At 50.3% G+C, this 17,096-nt stretch overlaps 1 protein-coding gene and 1 long non-coding RNA gene across 3 annotated transcripts; one reads left to right on the top strand and one right to left on the bottom strand.

The window, feature by feature from the left end:
- Positions 1–9,805: 9,805 nt before the first annotated feature.
- Positions 9,806–12,865, top strand: HTR1D (5-hydroxytryptamine receptor 1D). Its single transcript, XM_061480185.1, has 2 exons — positions 9,806–10,334; positions 10,602–12,865. The coding sequence occupies exon 2, from the start codon at positions 11,612–11,614 to the stop codon at positions 12,746–12,748; it is 1,137 nt and encodes a 378-aa protein (XP_061336169.1). The 5' UTR covers positions 9,806–10,334; positions 10,602–11,611; the 3' UTR covers positions 12,749–12,865.
- Positions 12,195–16,324, bottom strand: LOC133283443 (uncharacterized). 2 transcript variants are annotated; one of them, XR_009747799.1, is made up of 4 exons: positions 16,040–16,324; positions 14,840–15,757; positions 12,860–12,969; positions 12,195–12,466 (listed from the first exon to the last, which is right to left on the bottom strand). It is a non-coding gene; the product is annotated as an uncharacterized LOC133283443 (long non-coding RNA). The 2 variants fall into 2 exon arrangements; XR_009747798.1 differs by lacking the exons at positions 12,195–12,466; positions 12,860–12,969 and having other exon boundaries at positions 14,510–15,757.
- Positions 16,325–17,096: the final 772 nt, after the last annotated feature.

Genomic DNA, 17,096 nt, shown 5'->3' with positions numbered 1-17,096 from the left:
ACTGATTTTGACCTTATAGAGCAGGAGTGAAATGAGCTGGAGCTGTTATTAAGCAAGGGAGTGTCTGGATGATTGAAGTCAGAGGAGAACACCCAAAAGCCAGTTTTCATCCCCCAAATTCCCTTTGGTTTTCCCAGTCAGCCTAAGGAAAAGCCAGCAGGCACTTCCCTTCTCTGCATGGAGTTCCTGTTCCTGAACAGTACCTAACATCGTAATGGTCTCTTCCTCTACCGGACCCTGGAGAGGCCACATCTGGAGCACTGTGTCCAGTGCAAGAAAGGCAAGGAACTCTTGGGAAGGGTCCAGTGGAAGCCACGAGGATGCTCAGGGGTCTGGGGCATCTCTCTGATGAGCAGAGGTTGCGGAGCTGGGCCTGGTTAGCATGGAGAAGAGCCTGAGAGGAGACCCCATCAATGCACATCAATACCTCAAAGGTGGGTGCCATGAGGATGGTGCCAGCTTCATTCCCTGTGCTGAGGGGTCTGTCCTCTGGTACAGGGTCCCTGCTCCTGCTGAGTGACTGCCCTTGGGTGGCCACAGCCCATAGAGCAGCTCCTGCTCTGCTGCCAAGCTCGGCAACATTCCCTCCGGTATCTCTTGCCCTGAGGGTGGAATTCATTCCTCGGTTGGAGACAGGAGAGAGCCAACTCCTTCCCTTGAGCATTGTATCACAGCAAACACATGCTCACCCACGACAGGACACCCACATTGTTTGGAAGGAAAACAAACCAAGAGGCATCTCCTCCAGACTTTCGAAGAACATCTATTGGAGCTCCACTTGTCTCTAGGGAATTCTGGAGGCTCAAAAGACCCACCACATCTCCTCTCCCAGCCTGGAAGGGAAGTGATGCTGCAGGGAACTGGGGGGGGGTGTCCCTGTAAGATGCATGCTGTGGTGATGCATTTCAAAGAGCCCCCCTTTTCTTCTCTTTGTGAAGGGAGGCTGCAGCTTTATGACCTTCACAAAACACATTCTAAGTCCTAAGCGGCACTGGGGAATCGATGAGATGCTGCTGTTCCTGGAAGTAGCTATTGGAGGAGGTGAAGTTGGGAGCAAACCCCCTGAAATACATGGACAAAGCACGACCTCAGGGCAGCTGCAGCACTCTGGGGCTTAGTCACAAACCTCGTGAGTGTAAAGGGCATCCCGCTGGTGCAGGGTGATGCAGGCTATCCGCAGCACGAAGTGTGCAGGAATCATGAGAGGATCTGGGTTTGTTGAAACGAGTCCAATATGCAAATTGCTGCCAGAGGGAACTGGAGGCAGCTGCTTGGCAATGGCTGCTTGAAAACCTGCTGAAGGCCAAATGACACCGCAAAGGTGCCATCGCTCCTTCCAAGACCTTGGCTCTATTGGAATTGCTCCCATAGAGATGTTTTGTGGAGGGGTTGAACAAAGTTGTTGCTTCTCTGAAAAAACAAACCCCACCAGAACAGCTTTCATTTCTGAATAGAGACTAAACCCGGTTAAAACCCACTGGCTGCATCTCTCTGAAGAGCAGGAATCGGCACTCTGTGTCTCCTAGGTGTGGATGCAGGAGGTGCGCGGCTTAGAGGGGCCACGAGCCTGCGGCTGCAGGTAAGCTGACGGACAAGCCCACCCAGCCAAGCTCTCCGGCCACCTCCACGCCTGCCCCTCGGTGGTGCCCTTGCAGGGCATCACCGTTACCTCACTCTGTTATTTGTCTAAACCCCACTCGGGATCCCGGCGCCGTGGCCCGCCCGGGGGATGTGCCACGGCCCCGGGACAGGGCTCCACTCCGCCCGCCTGTGCCAGGATCACCGGCGTGGGGAGCTGCAGACTCGAGCCCCAGCCCCAGCCCGGGGCTTCCCTCGCAGGCATCGTGAGCGCCTCCGGTGCCGGTCCCCGGCTTCCCATGGGCAGAGCCGCGGCCGGCGCCGGGACTGAGCGCGGAGCCGCCGCCGGCGCGCCCGGTGCGGAGCGGAGCGGAGCTGAGCGGGACGCAGGGGCTGGAGCTGGCGCTGCGAGCCCCGCCGGGGCCGCGGGTATTTAGGGCGGGCGCCGCCAGAGCCGGGCGAGAGCGGGACGGCGGGGACCGAGGGTGAGTGCGGGGCGATGCCGGCGCCGACGGGGCGGGGAGCGGGGGCAGCCCCGGTTGAAGTTGGGTCTCCGCGGAGCTGTCGCCGCCCCGGAGCCGGTGCCGGAGCCGCGGTGGGGCGGGAGGAGGAGGCCGGGGCCTGCGGCGGCTTCGCCCCGGCTCGGTGGGTGCGGGTGGATGCGGGTCCTCGCCGGCAGCGCCCAGCCGGCTGCGGGGAAGTCGAGCGGCGGCGGACGCGGGCACCCGTCCGTAGTGCGAGGGAAGGTTCCCTTTCCTGGGCAATGCAGTTTGAGACGGGCGCTGCGGGTCTGCCCTCCAGGCACCGGGCGGTACCGGGGAAACGAAGCGACCGCTTTAAAACCGAGGTTGTTTTGTGCGGGTTGCACCGGGGAAGCTCTGGGGCACCGCGGCTGGGAGATGGGTCTGGCTGCGGTTGTCCCAGCATTACCCCACACCATTGGGGTTTGTTTGTGAGTGACCCGGCTGCCTGGCTTCGTCCTCACTCCTGTGTCAGGTACGATGGTGACTCAATGTCACCCCCATTCAGGTGCCAGCACAAAGCCGGGAGTCCTCACCCATCCATGCTCATGTCCCTGCTTGAATGCAAGCAGGATTCCCCGGGCAAAGCCCACCATTCTCTCACTTGGAGCCAATGGACTGTCACCATGCAACAAATGATGAACGTGGACCACTTCTGGGATGAGCTTTGGCACTGCAGCAAAGAGAAGGAGCCAGTCAAGGACAAGGACTGCCAGCATTGCCCTGCCATCATGAGATGGTCCTGATTCTTCCAGGATACTGCAGGAAGCAATGCATGACAAAGACTTCGAGGGGAATAACGTTTTCCAGAGACACAGTCCTTTTCCCAGCTGTAAGAATGACATAAACTCCAGGGAAGAAACTTCCTTCCCAAAACTAAGTGTCCAACTGACTTCAGAGTGATGGGAATTACTTTGCCAGTCATTGTAACTTCCTCATCACAGGAACTGTTGTCAATGGAAGCAGTGGCTGGGATCTGTGAGGTTTCTCAAGGCAAATTTGCTTTTCTTTTTCATGTTCTCCCCGAAGTTAAGGTGGCATTATAAGGAAGGATGTTGGCTGTACATCATGCGTGCTTCTCAAGTATTAAAATGAACAAACATCAGGCAAACCTCTTCTTTTTCATGTTGCCTGTAATGCGGTTTCCCATTTACTCCCAGACCCTGACAGTCTCAAGAAGCATCCTCACCAGTCATCCTTCATCTCTGATTGTTCTGGCTCCTTTGCAGCTGATGGCTGCTGCCTTGGTTTCTACAGCTGGAGAAATCTGGACAGGTCCTATATGGGAATGCTGCTTCATAGTGCCTTACAAACGTTCAGGGATCAAAGGAACAAGTGGTGTGTATCAGGGGACCTTGTGTCTGTATCCTAGGAAATGAGTGAGGCAGCAGAGGACTATAGCAAAGTTCAGTGCAGTGGGAAAGGAGGGTGGAGAATGAGTAGGGAGCGACAGTCAGAAGCCAGGGACACATGTGAACCACTGCCAGGGCTGATGCTACAGTCTGTCAGAGAACATTTTGGTACATTCTGCCCCACACATGGCGCTTCCTTCCTCCTGTCCGTGCTCTGCAATGGTGGAACCTGGGGCTCTGGTACCCCAGTGCACCCAATGACAGCTATTGTCAGCAATTGTGTACCCTTACCATCTGCAAGCTGCTCCTAATGGCTCAGTCTTCCTTGTTTCAGTTAAATCCCTCTCCTTTCAGGGGTATTAGTCACAGCCACGGGGAATGCACTGTTTCTTCCTGTTCCGCAGCAAGCTTTCATGCATATAAAGTCTGCTGAGCATCTCCCTCAGCTGTGTCCTTTCAAGCCCAGACATCCCTGCTCATTCTCTTCCCTGCTGAACGCAGGGCTCTCATTTAACCTTGTCCAAGGTGAACAGAACAAGATCTATTTGAAGTCTTCTTCCTAGTTACACACCAGTCAAGGTCTTTGCCCTTTTGCCAAGGCACAAGATCAATGGTACTGCCGACAGCGCAGGCTGGTCCTACACTACACAGAGCTTTTACCTAGCTGGTGATTCTCCATCACACAGCACAGGGCAGCTGCTCGTTTCTACCTGAACTAACTGCCTCTTGCTTGTTCCTAAGTTTAATCTTAATCCTGCTCCCTGGTGTGCTGGAAGCCCTCCAGTGTCATTTCACTGGATGAAGCATGCACTGACTTCATCACCCAAACCATTACTGACAGTCCCAGCTACCGGGCCTCCTTGTTCCCATCACGGTAGAATTGCTGTGTGCTTCTTTCTGCATGTGTAGGTTAAAGCCCTGTGTGTTCTCTGACACATCCAGCCGCCAGCTCGAGGTCATTCAAGCAAAAGCTGCTCCCAGTTTCCTCCTGAATTGCCTTCAGGACAGAGGGTGGCTGAGTTCCTTCTTCCATGAAATGTAAGCCCATGTTTCAAAGTGCACTCTGAATTGGTTTACTGGGTGAGGAAGCGCTGCCTTCTGAACCCGCTTCATTCTCTGTGTTGGCAATAAGGGGATATGCTCTGATTACGTGTCTGTAGAACAATTCTACCACCCTTTCTATGCCTTTTTAAGGCTTGACTGTTTATTTGCATACAAGGATTAGCACCCCAGTAATGCATTAAACACTTGGAAAAGTCCCTGAGTCTGCAGAGAGCACTCTGTAGGGAGTTATACAGTGATTCCCCATTCTTTCCTAAATGGGCTCCATGCTTCATGGCAGGAGACCCCTGTCTGATCTCCCATCTCTGCCCCAGCTCTCCTGCTGTCCTCCACTGTCTCCAGACCCAGGCAAGGCTGGTAGGTTCAAGCTGGACTTTGAAGTGCTTGGGGTTCCAGGCTTCCTTTGTAGGCCATGGAAAGAAACGGGCACCACCTAAACCAGGCTTCAGGACAGAAAGGAAGAAGAATCTCCATAGAGGGAGCCTGAAAGCGTGAACCACGCTTGAGATTTAACCACTCTTTAGATGTCAGATGTGCCGGGTCAGGCGTTCTGTATCCGACCATTGAGATCAGAGTCAGTGTCCCCCTTCTTGTCCTGGATTCCATGTTGCCCACATTTGGACACAGTCTGCACTGCAATCTCACAGCCCACGGTGTTTCATTTGCCCTTGCAATTCTTCTTGTTATATGACTTCAAATCATAGTGGGAAAGGAAACAAGAGAAAGAAAAAGCTTATTGGAGGTTTTGCACGTTTGTCATCACAGACTTTATGGCAGTCTAGGGAATGCCAGAGCTAAGAGCTGCAGCCCCTGCTCCCTCTGAAGGAATGATCAGTGACGTTGCGGTGTTGGATTTGCCGGCACCACTGCCCAAATCCCAACCTTTCCCTTTGACAAGTGACCACAGAACAGTTCAGGCTGGAGAGGACCGTAAGTTCACCTAATTCCAGCCCCCTGCCCTGTGAGGTGTAACAGCGGTTGTAACTTGGTAGTCAGCAACAGGTTGGAGAGCTGATGCATGTTGCTGTGTATAAAGGCAAGAGAAAACAAATATCAATACTTCCTTGAAAGCTGAGCAAACGAGAAGGTGGGAGAAGGGAGAGGAGGAGTTAAACCTCTCCAGTATTTGCTTGCCAGTTATCATCATTGCTTATTTAACATGGGAAATGTTCTGTAGGTATCGTATCTATTTATCATAGAGCACTGTTCTCTGTATCAAAAAGTAAACCCGAAGCAGGTACACCTGATTTCCTTCGAAATAGTCACCCTAAGCCTAGCATTAGAGACTGAGCTGTGCTGCATGAACCGTGCTGCAGCGAATGTATGCAGCCTCATGTATACTCCTCCAGCAACACGAACTCTTTCGCACCAGCTCCCCTTACAGTCAAGCAGAGAGATGCTCAGCACTAAAGGGCTCAGCTGCCTGCTGGGGCTGAGCAGCTCACAGGGAGTTTTCACGTGTCTCAGTGGACTGTGATGAATTCACCTCGGCTTTGGTACTTTGTGATGCAGCCCTGAAGGAGGGGGCAAGGAGAAGAAGGCAGAAAACACTGCTCACCTCACTGGTTTTATAACCAGTGCAAAATGTATACATGTAACAAGCAGAACCCAGGCAGCACTGCAGACCTCATGTAATCAAGCAAAGACTTGCTTTTCTAATCAAAAGTTCAGCAAATGTACAGTTCCTTGTATCCTGACCAACCCAAACCAGTGTTATCCATCAACAGTTGGTCCATACTTATGGTACTTGAGGTGTGTTGTTTTGATTTGTGATGAGCTGGACAACTCATGAAGTGCAACAGCCCACTGAATTCAGCTATAGTGATGCAGACAGAGCACAGGGAGGTCAGGAGGGGGCAAACTAGCTAGAGTATGACAGCTCTGCTTCTGGAAACATGGTGTGGTGTTAAAGACTTGTTTGGTGTGATGTGAAGCTCACCTGAGATCTCAGAAGCATCCTGGATAATCAGAATAACCAGTGTAACCAGTTACTTGCTGCTGCCTGAACACCGGAGAAATTCAGGTGCAAACTCAAGCTCCTGGTTTCAGGTCGGGAATAAAATCATCTTTTATTCCTAACACAGGTACCTGCAAAAATCAGGAGACAGGATCCCGTGTGAAACGGCAAGGTGGGAGGAGTAAGTGAAAACCTGAGGTGTGAGTGGAGCTGGGGGTGTGCGTGGATGCGCTGCCTGCAATCCCTGCCCGGCACCCACCCAGGAGGAATTCACCCTTTGCCCTGTGCTGAGAGAGGAACTCGCTGAGCAGTGGCCAAAGGAGAGCCTGGCCTGGGGCAGGACCCTGTGCTCTCACCCTGCTTCCTCCTGCCGAAGAAAGTGGTCCTGCAGAGCTGAGCCTTGCTCAGTCCTCCCTGCCTGGAGCACGAGACAGCGCAGGAGCTGGAGGCAGAGGTGTAGGAAATGTCCCTGCCATGCACAGCAGTGGGTGAGAACAGGGGAGCAAAGGCAGGCCCTGCACGAGGGCTGCCCGGCTTTCCTGTGGTCACGAGGGTTGCCACTTCCTAGCGATGCTCTGGGCTTCTCCCAAGAGCCGTGCTGTGCTTCCAGCTCACCCCCCTGCCCTGAGCACAAGAGCAGCACTTGCAGTGATGCCCATCCCTGTCTCCAGGGACCTGGCAGCTTGTTTTAGGGACACCTTGTTTAGTGTGGGCGATGCTGAAACCGCCTCATCATAGGAGAGCACTCACTTCTATTCTAGATTACTCTGCTTCCTTTTCAAGGAGCTGACTCCAAGAGCCACATGAGCTTGTAAGCAAGCTCCCACTGCAGCTCGCAAACCAGTCCCCCCAGTCACTCCTTCATTTCTGATGGCAATGCGGCAGCCTGTCAGTGCGCAGTGCAGCCGAAGATGACTTGATTGTATGGGGTCCATATAGATTTTATTTCCTGTCACTTTTAATCTATCTTATTTATAGCCTTTGCAGAATGCTCTGTACTTCAGGGAGCTTAATCCAAAGCCAGGAAACGTGGCTCGTTTGCAGCTTACTGATGCACGCAGACGTTATACAGATTGCACACTACATTTGACAGCTTTTCCCCCAGTTTTTACTTTCACACAGGCTTCACCTTTTCTGTGGATCCCATTCTCCTGTGCAGGGCTCCCTGTCATTGCTTTGTTTTAATCCTGGAAGCTGCATCCTGACTTGATCGGGATCTATGGACTGGCAGATTCCTACCGCTCATTCTGAATGCATTCCATTCGAACAGGGCTCCCACCTCCAAGCTGCACTCCACAGATGCTCTCATGCTGCCTTGAGTCAATTGTCCCTAAGACGCAAGAACTCGCTTCAAAATCTCCCCCTCTTGAGCTCTCCCACGAGCTGCCTGTGCGCAGTGATTCCCGTTCGCAGTGCCATCTGCTGCCTGCCAGCGCCTTTACTGCTGCTCGGGGCTGCAGCGGGAGAGAGCAGACCTGTTTTACCCAGGGCTCTACCTTGACCTCAAAGATCAGAATCGGTTGCACAAGTTGGGGAGAGCCGCTGGATTTTCAGTATTTTGCTGAACTTCAGCTCTGCTCGCAGCCAACCCTTTGCGATTCCCCTGGTTGTTACCCAGCTACGAGGGGGGGAGAATGAATTCCCCAATTCCTCTCCCTTCAGCGTGACCTTGAAACATTCAGCTCGCTAAAAGACATTCCATCTTGCTCTCCATTTTCCCTGTTCTATTCAGTGAAAGGGCAATTCTGTATTTTCATCTCAACACACTTACTGGTGTATCCATGACTTACTCCAGCGCAGATCTGCAGGGATGCACCAACGCGTTCTCACTGTGGGGTCAGCTGCACCATTCAAAGCCAGGCTGGATGTGGCTCTGAGCAGCCTGACCTAGTGGAAGATGCCCCTGCCCATTGCAGGGGAGTGGACGAGATGAGCTTTGAAGGTCCCTTCCAACCCCAACTATTCTGTGATTCTGTAATTCCATGAAATCGTTGTCTAAAAGACTCCCCCCGTTCTCCAGAAATGGCATCTGTGTTCCAGAAGGGTCAGAAATGGGTCATGACTTCCTTTACTGGATGCACATCCTTGGCCTCTCTTGGTGCAGGGCCGCAGCTCCATGTTGGCACAGCCCACACGATGGCACTGGGTCATAACTCAGCCTCCTGCTTGTGGCGTTGCCCTGCTGCAGCTTGGTTTCTCCTCCAACTTAACCAGGCTAGAGACCCTGCCCTGCTGCCTTGCCTTCACCGTGAGAGCTGAACTGCAGAGCTGAACAGCAGGCAAAACCAGGAACCAACAGAGAAGATAATGACCACAGAGAAACCAGATGAACTTTACCATCCCTGCTCACTAAAGACTATTTGGAGGATGGTTACAAGTGGAACCTTTATTTCTGGCCAAAGTGAACAACATTAAATCTTCACTGTCACACAGTGCTCAGCTAAAGAGTTCAATGCAACTCAAGATCCAAAGTGCAATGGTATCAGCAAGGCTGTTCAGTCTCTACTTAAAACTCTTTTGGCACCTGCATCTGTGGTACCAGTTTCCAAAGAGATCCGGGCAGCTGCTTATCCACAGGCCTGATGTCTGTACCTAGCCAGTTTGCAAAGGCTAGAATGAACAACAGGATCACTGTACACGTAGCAGATATGGTGGTTTGGGGAACAGGAAAAGGCCAGGCTTTTGCAAAGGTAAGTTATACCTCCGCAGTCTGTTGAAGTAATTACAAAAAGCTGATGTGTACTGAGTGAACTCAGTGCCAACCGATTTAATTACTTGGACTCTCAAGAGACTTTAAGTGATCTGGAAAGTACACGAATAGTGGGGTGCTGACATCTGCTGATGAAACAAAGCTCTTCAGGGTAATAAAGACAAGGACGGACTGTGCAGAGCTGCAAAGACCCTTAGTGAAAAGTGGAAGAAGGAAAACAAGACAGACAGATGCAAAAAGTGAGCAAAAAGTTAAAAATGCTGATGCTACCACTCATGGCTTTGGGATCATGTTAATTGGGACTGCTCTGTGGGAATGTCAGATCGGGCCATGGAATGATTAAAAAAACCCAAAGTAAATCTCAGAAATCATTAGGCAAGAAATTGAGACGAGAACAGAAACTATCATTATGCTGCAGTAAAATCAGTGGTGCGCCCACGTCTTCAACACTTTGTGGTTCTGCTCGCTCTGTCTCAAAAAGAACATATTGGAGTTGTGCAAGCATCACAAAAAGGCAGCAGGGCTGAGCCATTGTCAGAGAAAGGTGACTGGATTTGATGGACTTTGGTCACTATGGACATTGTTACGTTCAAAAGTGGAACCTTTGCTCTGTCACAAGAATGGTCATTGGGAAGATGGGTTAGCCTTCCTGGTAAAAACCCCAGGGCATTTAGTGTGAAACAGCAGACTCTTCTAGGTCCCCTTATTGGAAAAGCGCACCTCAGAAGAAAAAGTATCTTTAAAAGCAAGTTTGACTCACAGAAGGTGGTTGCTTCCAACAAAATCAAACACTCAGACCTGACAAGTGTTTCTTAGGTCAGGATTCAGGAGCTCAAGAGAGGCTGTTTGACACCAAAGTGTCAGTGTTTCATGTACATGATGCTCTTGCTCCACAGATTCCTAACCAAGTGACTCTCAGCTCTGTTTCAGATGTACTGGTTGTGAGTGACAGAGGTTTCTTCTCGACGGTTCAGAGGAGGCTGGCCGGGTGACTATCTCCTTGGAGAAGTTCACTGTCTTTTTAGCCCTCGCAGCCATTCATGGACCATATTCAGGATCTCTTTCAAGAAGGCTTGGGCCTGGCATAAGGTAAGTGACATTCTGGTACTCATGGGGGGAACTGAGTCAGAGGTCTCAAGGACAAGGGGTAACGGGTTAAAACTTAAGCGGAGGAAGTTTAGATTGGATCTAAGGAAGAAGTTCTTTACTGTGAGGGTGCTGAGGCACTGGAATGGGTTGCCCAGGTTGATGGAATGCTCCATCCCTGGCAGTGTTCAAGGCCAGGTTGGACAGAGCCTTGGGTGACCTGGTTTAGTGTGAGGTGTCCCTGCCCATGGCAGGGGGCAGGAACTGGATGATCTGAAGGTCCTTTCCAACCCAAACCAGTCTGTGATCCTATGATTCTATAAACCTGTCTTCAGATGTTTTCTTCAGGTTTGTAAAGATTTCAGGTTACACCAAGTGAATCTAAAGAAAAGCGTGGCAAGCCTGTAGGCTGTGATACCTCAGCGACCACAACTCTTCTATCCCCATTCTGCACTAAAAAATCTGCTTTCTTTTTCCAGAACCCCTTCACCAGCCTGTTCTTCCTCCTTTGAGGGAATCACTACTCCAGAAGTCATTCCAATCATTGACCATGTCAGGAGCATCTCAGTTCTTGGAACATGCTGTGAGCTTCAGTGCCAACGCATTGATTTCTGGTACCCAATACCTGACTTCAGCATTTGAAGACTGAATGTTGACGAGAAAACCCCACTGCTCTGGAGGAAGAAATGAAAACCGAGCTCTGAGCTTTTCAAAAAGAGGTCTTGATTTACAGTTCTGGCACAAATGATGGCTACAGAAGGAATGCAGACAGTATTGGTCTGTATCTTGGGTGCTCTGCTAATAAAGTGTCCCTTATCAATATCAAAAATGTGACATTCAGCTAGGAGAGAGGAAGAGAAAATACTCTTGAGGGTGGCTTTGTCCCAAGCACAGGGGCACCAATTACATGCCCACATGTTTCTTTTTCGCTGTCTCACTCTTCAGTATTTATGGATGCAGCTTTGCAGATGAGTTGAGAAAGGAGGTGTGAAGGAAAGGTAATAAAGAATGATTAAGTCACCTGCATGATGAAAATGAAAACCACCTAAATCCCCACCACTCACAGTACTTGCGTTGTGATAGTGCTTGTATTTGTCAGACACCAGAATCATGTCTGGATGATTATGTTTTGCTTTAACAATGATGTCATTGAAGTGATGTGATGGAAAATGTAACTTCGGAGAGCACCTCATCTACTGTGTAAGCTGAAGTTTTCAACAAGTTAATATTTCTTCCATGTTGGGTTCTAGTATGAGAAGTTCTATTTCAGCAGAAAAGTAAGCATCTTCCCTCAGCATCCCAGAAAGGCTACACTGGGAAGTGAGAAGTGAAATCAGAGCAGAGGATGACTCAGTATAACCACTCGGCAGAGCTCCCTCTCCAGAGCTCAGCAAACAAGTCATTAAATTCCACTGAAGCACCGCTGGCTTTGGATGAAGGGACACTGTTAGGGCTGAAGGTTTCCTTGTCGGTCCTTCTGTCCGTTCTAACTTTGGCAACGGTCCTTGCAAACGTTTTTGTTGTCATTACCATTTTTGTGACTCGAAAGCTCCACACACCTGCGAATTACCTCATCGGCTCCTTGGCGGTGACTGATCTTTTAGTGTCTGTCCTAGTAATGCCCATCAGTATTGCTTACACTGTCACCCACACATGGGCCTTTGGCCAAGTGCTGTGTGATATCTGGTTATCGTCAGACATCACGTGCTGCACAGCCTCAATCCTACACCTCTGTGTCATTGCACTGGACAGATACTGGGCTATCACAGATGCTCTGGAATATGCCAAACGCCGGACCACAGGCCGAGCAGCGCTCATGATTGCTGTGGTCTGGATGATCTCTATCAGCATTTCTGTGCCACCATTCTTCTGGAGGCAAGTGAAAGCTCCTGAAGAACTTGCAAAGTGTACTGTGAACACAGACCAAATTTCCTACACGATTTATTCCACTTGTGGAGCTTTTTACATCCCAACTGTGCTCCTCCTCATCTTGTACGGGAGAATTTACATAGCGGCTCGATCCAGGATCCTGAAGCCACCCTCATTATGTGGGAAACGCTTTACCACAGCACACCTGATAACTGGCTCTGCTGGGTCTTCCCTCTGCTCCATTAATGCCAGTCTTCATGAAGGGCACTCCCATTCAGGTGGCTCCCCAATATTTATCAATCACGTTAAAATAAAGCTCGCAGACAGCATCCTGGAAAGGAAGAGAATTTCTGCTGCACGGGAAAGGAAAGCCACCAAAACGTTAGGCATTATTCTGGGAGCTTTCATTTTCTGCTGGCTGCCTTTTTTTGTCATGTCCCTAGTGCTGCCAATCTGCCGAGATGCTTGCTGGTTTCATCCCATCCTCCTGGACTTTTTTACGTGGTTAGGTTACTTAAACTCCCTGATCAATCCAGTCATTTATACGGCTTTTAATGAAGAATTTAAACAGGCTTTCCAAAAACTAATTCATTTCAAGAAGTGCTCATCTTGAGCCTCTCCTGTCATGTTAGTGAGCCTTGTGCAATCGTGCAGCCTACCTGGAAACTTCCTGTGCTTTTATTCCTTAAGGTACAGAGCCATAATTGCCATCTCTGCTACCTACCCTGTGCTGTGCATGTAACTGGGAACTTCCTGCCCATTTGGTACTTTCTGTCTGGAATCCTCCATCCCATAACAGAACGTGTCTGTGGTCTCTGCAGTGATCATCTGTGTCTGTAAGATCAACACATGAAGTAAGCTCTGTAACAAGTGATGGAGCTCAGAGAGCTGAGTTTGTGTGATGAAACGATACCCGATTCTGCCATGCCTTTGTAACCGGATGGGAGGAAAAGGTGTGTGTAGTTGCAGGACAGTATTCCTGCTGTATTCTACTAACAATTTAGGTAGGCTGAGAAAGCCTCTGGAGAACAGGCTCTGATGTCTGCGTTTCCTATGGCACATGCCTAGCCATCTGACACTGATCAAACCTGTAACTTGGTGTGATACAGCCTGACTGAGCAGCAGGGCATAGGAGGCACAGCAGGTGTGCAAGTGCTGTGGGCATTTCACAAATACTGCATTTCCAGCTCTGCTTTGGGTGAACTGTAGAAAGAAGGTTCATTTATTTAAATCATTTTTACACATTTTATCATTAATAAAATAGCAGAAACACTACAAAATAAATAGCATGAAAACGATGGAAAAGTATTTCAATCTTGTATTTCTGGTTTTTTGGTTTTTTTTTTTGCATGCACAAACTGAAAGAGGAAATTATAGTTAGTGCCATTGTGGAGTGACTGGGACTTCAAAAAAGAGCCAGGAGGCGATGACAAGAAATGGAGAGGTAGAGAGGAGAGAATTAAGTGACACATCCAGGCCCACTACAGCCTTTCAGCCTCTCATTTACATCTCTTGCACGATCTTGCAGCTTCCTCCTGTTGCTGGTGCCTCTGCTGAGGACTGGACCATGAAGCGATTGCCCAGGAACACCCACGGCAGAATCAGAGCAGTTGTATAGTCCTCTCAGAGCGCACACTGAGGGCAATTGAAGCTGCCCTGTTTGGGACACAGCTCCTCTCCCCTCCCAGGAGCGAGCTGACACAGCTCAGCCCAGCTCAAGAATTACCTGGCCATGTCCCCCCAGTCTGCTTCCAGAGAGGATCCACAGCTCCCACTGGCAGTGGTGGTTCTCTCACCTGTGCTCACTCCTTGTGCACTGCCTGGGGACACATGAGCTGACACGGGCCACAGCCCATGTGGGCACTGTGGACACTCTCCTTTCAACTCAGAGATTATGGGGTGTTACTTATCTTTCATAGGAAGATGATCCACTACTATTCTTTGGGCTTTTCTAAGACACGGTTCAATTCAAGAGCAAACAGAATTCACAGTTCAATGCAAGAGGCCCTGTCCTTAATTAGATCAAGGGCTAATTAAAAAGGGCACATGGTCTAATATTACACCATTCTTAATGCTGGCAAATATTTGGCAAAGTGCTTCAGGAACTCATACTGGAAAAAATAGTAATATGGAACTGGCACATGAAAACACCAGCTAAGGATCACAAATGAAAGATAAATAACACCCCATCATCTCGGAGTTGAAAGGAGGAGGTTATCATGGCCCAGAGATCAATGTCCGTATTTACCATGTCATTAATGCTCTGTGGATTGCAGTCAGGACACAAATGCACTTCACAGAAGGCACATGGGGGCTGCATGATTTCTAAGTGCCTCTCTGGTGAAGTTCTTCCAATAGTGAGCACATAGGTAAGTTAAAAGACCTTTTTTTATTTGCACAGAGGTACCTATTGTGGCTGTCCCACCATAATATGGATTTTATTGAAAACACAAGAAATAGCTAAACAAAAGTCAAAGCATGTCTGCGTGTTCACTGCAGCACCCCACAATTACATTTCAGTGTGGGTTATTCCTACAGCTGGGGAAGGGGATGAGTGTTAGCAATGAGGAGTCACCATGGCTGAAGGCTGGCAAGACAATGGAAGTGGAACCTGCTCACTCCTCCCAGGACAAGCCTGAATCTTGCAATGGGAATGGAAGATGGTCATGGGCAGTGTAAGTTGAAGCAATACTGCCACGCTTACCAATGCAGAGATGGAGGAGCAAATGTTGTATGTGTAAGACTACTCCCTCTGCAGTAAACCTTAAGAGCCCATGAAGGAATGCCAGGAGGGGTGGCTGTAGGCACGGTTCCCATACAACCTCCACTATGCCAACCCGGCTACAGGTGCTCAGTAGCTCTTGTCACTCAGAGGTGAGGAATTCCCAGCAGCAGCCAGATGCTTCTGCTGAAAACTCCAATGACCAGACACATATCCCATACACTTGTCAATAGCAGGTTTTGCATTTAGGCTTCATCACCGGTGAAACAGGAGGAGGAAATGTAGGTTAATAGGTAATGAAGTCAAGAGCCCTCTCAGCAGGATTTCCTCCAAGCTGCCTTATTCACACACACACACCCTCCAGCTTCTGGTGGCAACAGACACATCTTCATGCAGTTGTGTTGCCAGCACCTTGCTACTGAGAGGGAGGCCCCTTTCCCGAAGGACCCCATAGCAGCTAGTTGCCAGTTGGGCTGCATATAGCTGATATGACCCCTTCAGCCCAACCATCCACCCCGTTTCTCACTCACTTCACACTCCACTTACCCAGTCCAAATGTCACCAACTTGGCTACAAGTAGACCGCTGGGAGACCATGTCACGACAAAGTCAAGGCTACTATCAATCAATACAACACCAAGCGCCCTCCTGTTGTCCACCCAGGCTGTTGCTTCACTGTAGAAGGTTGGTCATTGGTAAATCCCTGATGGCTGTTCCCAGTCATTTTCTTGTCCTTCACATGCTTTGAAATAGCTTCCAGAAGGATGTGCTGTCCACTCTTCAGGGACTGAGTTAAGGCTGACCAGCTGGTAGCTGCATGGATCCTCACTGCCATTCCTAACAACAAGAATGACATTTGTCCTTTCTTCAATCATCAGGAACTTTTCCCAATTACCAAGACCTTTCGAAGATGAGAGAAACCAGTCTTGAGATTACATTGGCAAGCATGCTTGGTACCCTCAAATGCATCCCTTCTGGTTCCATGTATAGGCCTAATTCAGCTGACATTTTTAAGATGTTTGCTCCAGGAAGGAGTGAAACACCCTCTAAACTCAACCGAATTTCATGACAAAGAACCCCAAGTGCTCTGTGACCAAGAGGAAGATAGCAGCAGTATGAACAGAATAAGACAACGACCTGCTTCTGATGTTGCTGCTTGTTCCTGAGTGCTTTTGTTACTAACCTTGCTATGGCTGCAGGATCCTAATGGTGGCATCCCGCTGATCCTAGGAACAAGAAACAGTTACACACAGAGAAATAACAACAAACCAAACCAAACTTACGCTGGCTGCCACACAGAGTCCTGATAATGCTGTGCCTAGCAAGCTAGACGGCAGCGCTGCCCACACAAGCATCCATCTATTCCTTCTTCCTCCTTACTGTGTTTAGGAATGTTCCTAAACCGTGTGTGGCACCTAGCATAGGCTTCAGCTCTGTCAGGAGCTTTTAGAAACCACTTCAGTGTCAGGAGGTTATCATGACTCTCACGTTATAAATACTTAAAGCCCGAATATCAGCGAATAACAGAAGAGGCTCCACTTCCATTAAAAAATAGTAATAATACGACTAAATCTGGTCTTTGCAGAGAGAAGGCAGAGATCCTGACGTGATGGAGAGCCCCGGCTCGGGGAACAGGGCCCCGCTGAGCTCTCGGAACTGGCACAGAAGCGCTCGCCCTGCCTTCGTTTTCTGCCAGCCTAACCAACGGACCCTGCCTTCCTTTTCTGCCAGCCTAACGAACGGAGCCCTGCCTTCGTTTTCTGCCAGCCTAACCAACGGACCCTGCCTTCCTTTTCTGCCAGCCTAACGAACGGACCCTGCCTTCGTTTTCTGCCAGCCTAACGAATGGACCCTGCCTTCCTTTTCCGCCAGCCTAACGAACGGAGCAGTCCCCCGGACCGGCGCACCCGGAGCAGCGCGGGCACACGAGCGGCTCCAGGAGGGAGGCGGAACCGAGGGCATCGTTCCCGGGAAGCTGCTGGCTGAGCGCAGACACCTCAGGGGGACGCACCAGAGACAGCAGGCACGGAACAGCAAGAACACCCGAGGAGCCAGCCCAGGGCCTGGGGAGCTCGCGGGTGACTCAGGCGTTTGTCACAGCCACTGCTGCTCCCCAGGAGCTTGTTTAATCCCTGCCCAGCCTCCCGGCCCTGGTGCTGGGGCACCCCGCAGCCTCCCGGTCCTGGTGCTGGGGGCACCCCGCAGCCTCCCGGCCCTGGTGCTGGGGGCACCCCGCAGCC

This window comes from Pezoporus flaviventris, unplaced genomic scaffold (assembly GCF_033815535.1).
Source record: "Pezoporus flaviventris isolate CSIRO_AGI_PZ_B2104156 unplaced genomic scaffold, CSIRO_AGI_Pfla_v1 ptg000176l, whole genome shotgun sequence".
Lineage (NCBI taxonomy): Eukaryota > Metazoa > Chordata > Aves > Psittaciformes > Psittacidae > Pezoporus > Pezoporus flaviventris.
This window is presented reverse-complemented; position numbering and strand designations above follow the sequence as displayed.